Source organism: Strongylocentrotus purpuratus, unplaced genomic scaffold, assembly GCF_000002235.5.
Source record: "Strongylocentrotus purpuratus isolate Spur 01 unplaced genomic scaffold, Spur_5.0 spur5_scaffold_8, whole genome shotgun sequence".
NCBI lineage: Eukaryota > Metazoa > Echinodermata > Echinoidea > Camarodonta > Strongylocentrotidae > Strongylocentrotus > Strongylocentrotus purpuratus.
The window spans coordinates 9,391,521-9,398,415 of record NW_022145614.1 but is presented as its reverse complement, the minus strand read 5'-3'; the positions used below and the strand labels follow the sequence as shown (position 1 = coordinate 9,398,415).

At 37.0% G+C, this 6,895-nt stretch overlaps 1 protein-coding gene across 1 annotated transcript; it reads left to right on the top strand.

Moving 5' to 3' along the window:
• The first annotated feature begins 1,553 nt into the window (after positions 1 to 1,553).
• Positions 1,554 to 5,838, top strand: LOC115918377 (low-density lipoprotein receptor-related protein 12-like). Its single transcript, XM_030975808.1, has 5 exons — positions 1,554 to 1,686; positions 2,758 to 2,934; positions 3,571 to 3,762; positions 4,497 to 4,610; positions 5,533 to 5,838. Exons 1-5 carry the CDS (start codon positions 1,557 to 1,559, stop codon positions 5,739 to 5,741), a joined length of 822 nt encoding a protein of 273 aa, XP_030831668.1. The 5' UTR covers positions 1,554 to 1,556; the 3' UTR covers positions 5,742 to 5,838.
• Positions 5,839 to 6,895: the final 1,057 nt, after the last annotated feature.

Here is a 6,895-nt window from a genome sequence, read left to right as displayed (position 1 = left end):
GCATTTACATAGTTCAAATTTAATCCGTGTCATTTATTTTGTTTCAGCTGTGAACAAAGATGTTCTCTTCTTCCAAAGACAAATTTCTAATGTCTTTAAAACCAATGCGAAACTATGTATATGTTCCCATATTTGATATTTCCATTGCACTTTCCAAAAGGAGCAAGAAATAAAAGTTGAACCACCCCATTCACTGCACAGAGATATGACGAAAGAGGACGGGCTGTTGGGTCTTATCATAATCAATACTGAATGAGATTTTCGTTGGCATATTTTTCGATCCAGAAGTTATTTCATTGCACGTGTAGGCCAACTCATAAACAAACAAGAATCAATAATTATTGTTTAATTAATTTCTGGGAACTGACCACATTCTTGAATAAGTGCTGACGTACATCCTTAGGTCTCTTGATTAAAAAAACTGCCAGTCAACGATTTAAAAAAAATAGATATATTTATTTTTTTTATTTTTAGGATAGACATTATCATCGCAAGCACTTCCCAATTCCAACATTAGGTTATTGTTGGGAAAAATTTTCGGACAAAATTTTGAGGAAAAATGGGGTATTTCAACCCACTAACACTCTCTCTCTCTCTCTCTCTCTCTCTCTCTCTCTCTCTCTCTCTCTCTCTCTCTTTCTTTATTTTGAAATGCTTGTATATGGTAAGCAACCAAAGGTTCCTATTTCCAAATGAACTTGACAGCGCCTTGAGCATCCCTTGGGGTGGAATGGATATGTGCGCATTATACACGTTATTATTATTATTATCATTATTTAAACGGATTGAAGGTGTAGGTACCGTGTCATTAATGCAGCCCGCAATCCTAGGGTTGAGGGTTCTAATTAATCCCAGCCCGACACTATTTTGTTTGGTGACACTATACTTTTAGAATTTCCACCCTGGTGTAATTACGTACATATGGTTAATAGAATTGTGGATGCTGATGGTGGATGCTGATGAGGCTTCCCTTAATCAGGGAGCAAAATTATTATTATTATTACTTTTATAAGTCATGTCGGGGAACTTGTTCATTATTAGAAAAATTGCCTAATCAAGGGGCACTACCTCCTTGAATTGATTTTTACCCCCTATCCCCGGCCGCCCACTCTGTTACGAGACCACATGTATACATCTGGGAAATCAGACAACCTTTTAGTTTTTCATATCCTTATGCGTCATTTGGAAATGTAGTCCAAGGAGGTTGATCGAAACAGTTGACAGGGAGGTGAGACAGATCACCATCTTGATCGAAAGTCACTACGAAGCTCGAAGGCCAATGTGAAATTACAAGGATCTGGTACATTAAGTTGGTTGGTGGTTGTATTGTTGCATGGCAATGGTAAACAATTGGTTGAAATCATTAAGCGAAAGGGAGCAGTTTTCTGGTGAAGGTTTAGTTTATTCCTCTAAATATATTTACACCCTTAATAACATAATTGAATTGACTTTCATATATTTAAAAAATACTACTTATGCCATTGGAATTATATACAATTGATTAAAATAAAATATTATGATTTGCTTTCTTTTTTACATCCCCTAAAAATTAGTAGATGAACCCAATCAAAATGGCGACTACTACTTTAACTAGAACGATTTTGTTACCAAAAAAAAGTACAGATTTTAACGTTTTTGTGCTCATTATGTCTATTATGTTTGCATTTGGAGAATCACTACAAGTTTGTAAGTATTTCATGTATTTGTTTTATTATTTCAATCGAAGAGAGTATTCAAATTAGGAAGATATTCTGTCAAAAGAGGAAAGGCAAATTAGGAAACGAATGCATTATATTGCCCCACTTACTCATTTCTGTGTAGCCTAGACCTACTGTATGTCAAGTGGTGTAATGCCGAAACGTAAATTTTAGGCGCTATGTCTAGTTCAATTCAGAAGACTATCCAAAAATTGACCCGTAACTCTGGCGACGAGATACCCTTCTAAATCATACCAAAAATGAAGTAAATATTCTTTAAATATCCACATAAATATCGTGAGTTACTTAAAAGTTGTTATGTTTATTACCTGTTTCGTGTCAATTTTCAAATTTTCTTGTTATTTTTTTGGAGTATTTTTCGGAAAAGCATTGATATTAGTCTACACTTTTTCACAAGTTTCATGGCAAATCGCTGATCTTTATTGGGACATTTAATGAATATTTACTGCATTTTGGGTACGTTTTAGTAGGGCATCTCCACGCCGGAGTTACGGTTCAAATTTTGGATAGGCTTCTGAACTAGCGCCAAATTTTGCACTTGTTTCAGTCTCACCTCATCTTTATAAGTCTCTTTCATTTGCATCAATTTTTTCCATTCATACTTAGATAGAATGTATGATTCCCCTGGCTTCAGAACTGTTATTTAGTCTTACCAATTACTAGCGACCAGATCTGGGTCTAACTTCTAACAAAGATGAAGAGTTTTTCCAAGTTATCACTTTTTAGTATTTTGTTAAACAGTGCAGTGCAGTCTTGTTTAAATTGGAATTGATGTAACTGATTCGCAATTCACAATGGCACAAAATACACTCGGCTAGTGAATACCCTCATGCGCTGCATCAACCATAACGCACTCACATACGTCTGATCTGTGTATTATTTTTATAAATAATAAATAATTGATATTGCAATGATAACACTTGTAAGTTGTATGTGATACTGATACTAATAGTAGTCTGATAGTGATGGTTAAACTACTGGGTGAATATATTATACCTACAGTTACTTACCCATATTTTTGTTCCATTTTTTTCATCAGCATATCTGTCCAACAGCTGTAATACTACAATCCCAGCAGATATCACAGGCCTGGTTGAGCCGGACAGCAGCCTGCGATACAGTAACAATCAGGACTGTCATGTAGTCCTCTCTACAGACTCAAACAAGAAGCTGCTTTTGCAGTTCAACAGATTTGTCTTGGAAGAGGCTGTAAATGGTGAAAACAATCTAGAAAAATCAATGTTTCTTTCTCATGATTTGTTTTCTTTTTTCCCTTTTACTGTTTTAGAGTTAATTCTGTTTCATAATCATATTGATAAATTTATACTTACTTATTGTGAAATAAATTGTGAACTCTTAGTAGCTAGTAACTTCTTATTATTTCATGCGGATAAATTTGTACTTTCTAATCAGGAAATAGAATTTGATTAGTTATCACTTCTTGATAGGCATAAATAAAGTACGGTAATGCCCTTTGTTAACAGTGTACATGTGTAGTTTGCGTTTCCATTAATAAAAGTTGTTTATGCCTTGTAGTTGTGCATATTTCACATCCTGGGAAATTTATATGTTTGCAATTGCATTTCTAAAACTGGGTTTTAGTTAGTATCAGTCTCTTTTCCATTTCCCTGTCTATCATCTAAAATTTTATACTACTACTACTAATAATAATAATTCCGTTTTTGTATAGCGCTTAGATACATCTATGATGTCTCTAAGCGCTTTACAGATATACTATTAACCCGGTCATTGGATTCAATACTTGCCCGCACACACTGTGTGCACAATCTCCACTCCCTGGGGAGCATTCCAGCTGTTACTAACCCAACCTTACTACTCTTATTTACAACAGGAGAATGTGTGGACAGTCTGAGGGTGCATGATGGAGAGAGTGACCTGGCATCACCTTTGAGCCCTAAGCTCTGCGGCCGCCAGACCCTGTCTGAGGTGGTCTCCACTGGCAGCAATGTGACCTTCGTGTTTGAGACGGACGACTCTGGGGTCAGTCTGGGATTTGGAATCCTCTACACAGTATTTGAAGATGGTGAGGTTTTTTTCATTTTTTTTCAAAAAACAAGGTAGTGGGCTTACACTTGATTAATACACTTAAAGCCCCACCACACTACTTATAGCTACTTGCACCCTCTATATAGCAAACAATGCCTAATTGGTGCCTGTTGGTCCCCCATGATCCTTTTTTTTTTAATGTTAATTGAGGGCTGATTTGATGAGATAACCACCTGTCAGTGACCTTGCAGGGAGATCTAATCCCCCTGGCCAAACTAGTGCAGACAGGCTTTAATTACACTATATAAAGTCTTAAAATATTGTACTCATCAACAAGTGTAAGAAGATAGTAAAGTTTTTGGTTAATCTAAATATACAATGCTGCTATCGACTTGCATCTTTTCAAGCTAGTTTCACTACATTTGAAGACACTAATCAGTTCCACGAACTGACATGGAATTCTCTAGAAATAGATGACAAAATGGAGATGAAAATGCAGAATACCTTAGATTAACCATGTATCATTATACATAATTCAGCCATTTGGCTGCGAAGTGCAATCATAATAAAACCTTTTTAATCAATCAAACCTTTTTAATCAATCAAAATGTATATAAATCAAAAGGAGACTAATAAGCTTGCGCTACAAGAACTATTCTTGAAATGAGGTGCTTTTTTAAAAGAAACACCCACGAAATATAATTTAATTTCTTTTAAACACTGACTGTAAAGCTAACTTTTCTTGCTATTCATTTTCTTCACCCCTTCCAGCACCATGTACGGCTGCTCAGTTTCAGTGTAACAACAGTAGATGCATTGATATATCTCTCATCTGTGATTCCTTGAACAACTGTGGAGATAACAGCGATGAAGCCCAATGCACGGGTAAGGAGATCAGAAATAACTGAAAAAAACTATGTAACTCTGGATTTGCTTATTAGAGGCAAATCAGTAAAGAAAATGGTCATACCATATATTCAAGACATTTTTGTGCTTTTGATTCTTTGCATGTAGAATTCCAGAAATATCTGGAAAATGTTATAATTTTTTTAGGGGGGGGGAGGAGTTTGGAAAGTGCTCATTACATTATCAGCTTTAGTAGCTCTAAAATTCCTTAAAGGATGTTTTCCTACAAATTACTCACTTTCCACATCGAAGTTGAGGTAAGAGTCTGTAAATATAATTATTTGTTGCAGGGTAAAAGCACAGTGTCAGAAATCAAATCCAGTGTCGATACAGGAAGACATGAAAGCGAGTAATTTTACACTGTGCTTTGCTTTAAGTTTATATCCTTTTGAAAATATTTTCATTAGTTCCCCCCATGTTGTTTGTCTAAATGCTATACAAGTGTACTTACATATTTCCTTCCCTGTAGCATGTAGAATCACTAGGAGCATATTTGAATACATACTCTCATCTGGCTGTATTTACCATGCTCATGTCTCAGATAATTCTTTTCATTCTTATCTTGCCTTTCCATTCCATTTTTCTGAAGCAAATACTATACTTTACTTAGGCCTAAAAAAAAATATGTTGTACTGCCCTTTGTGACCGACCCAAAATTTTTGAAATCTAAGGTTGGCTTTTTTTAAAGTTTTTTTTGTTACCGCTTTTTAGAGAAAAAAAATATCAAAGTAAATATCAGCCCAAAGAGGGAGGGAAACAGAAATTCTGACCGACCGACCCATGTTTTGGCACCTTAATGTAAGGGCCTTATGTACCTCATAAATGTTTATATTATTTTCATAAATTTTATAATGTTTACTCTTATCTCTATTTCTTTGATTTCTCTCTATACGATGGTCAGACTTCATGGAAACGTCCAGTGGACTGACCCTCGGTCAGATCGTCCTCATCGCCATCGGAGGCATTGTCCTGGTGGTCGTCGTCATCTTCGCCGTGAGATCGGCCGCTCAGAAGCTGCGCTCCAACAAGCTCCTGAAACAGCTCAAAGATGACATGGACAACTCCAGGGTGGATAACGAGTATAGCAATAAAGACTTCTGGGGCAAGTGAGGGGGCAGACAGGACAAGTGAGGGGGCAGGCAGGGCAAATAAACTGGTATAGAAAGTTGCGAATTTGCCTAACTCAAAGAATTAAAGACATCTGGGGCAGGTAAGAGGGCAGGAGGGCAGGCAGGCAGGGCAAATAAAAGGCATAAAAAGTTGCGAATTTGCCTAACTCAAAGAATTAAAGACATCTGGGGCAGGTAAGAGGGCAGGCAGGCAGGGCAAATAAAAGGCATAAAAAGTTGCGAATTTGCCTAACTCAAAGAATTAAAGACATCTGGGGCAGGTAAGAGGGCAGGCAGGCAGGGCAAATAAAAGGCATAAAAAGTTGCGAATTTGCCTAACTCAAAGAATTAAAGACATCTGGGGCAGGTAAGAGGGCAGGCAGGCAGGGCAAATAAAAGGCATAAAAAGTTGCGAATTTGCCTAACTCAAAGAATTAAAGACATCTGGGGCAGGTAAGAGGGCAGGCAGGCAGGGCAAATAAAAGGCATAAAAAGTTGCGAATTTACCTAACTCAAAGAATTAAAGAATTCTAGGGTAAGTGAGAGGGGCAGGCAGGCAGGCAGGACAAATAAATCTGGGCATAGAAAGTTGCAAATTTACCTAACTCACAGAATTAAACACAAGTTCTATGCGATCCTGATTGATTGAAATCAGTTTTCATGTAAGCCCCACTGCACTTTTTATACATTGTAGCTACTTGCGCCCTCTATATAACAAACAATGCCTAATTGGTGACCATTGGTCCCCCAAGATCCTCTTTTTCTTATGTTAAGTGAGAGCTGATTTGATGAGATAACCACCTGTCAGAGACCATGCAGGGAGTTCTAATCCCTCCAGGCCAAACTAGTGCAGACAGGCTGTAATGTTCTATCTTGCACACAAATGCAACTCTCAATGCAAGAGACCATCAGGTAAGGCAAGTAAATGACCCTACGAGGGCAGTATGGTGTCTCATCAATCATCAGCAAGGACAAATTCATGGACGTTTTCTTTGCTTTTGGCCACTTGTTGGGAGATAATTCTCGATCAGTTTTGATGTTTAAGGAAGAAATGAAAAGTAGAAAACAAACTTTCTTACTTTCATCATCAGGGAGAGAAAACAGATTTATTACCAATTTACATACAAATTTGCCAGCATTTAGACTGTTACTCAT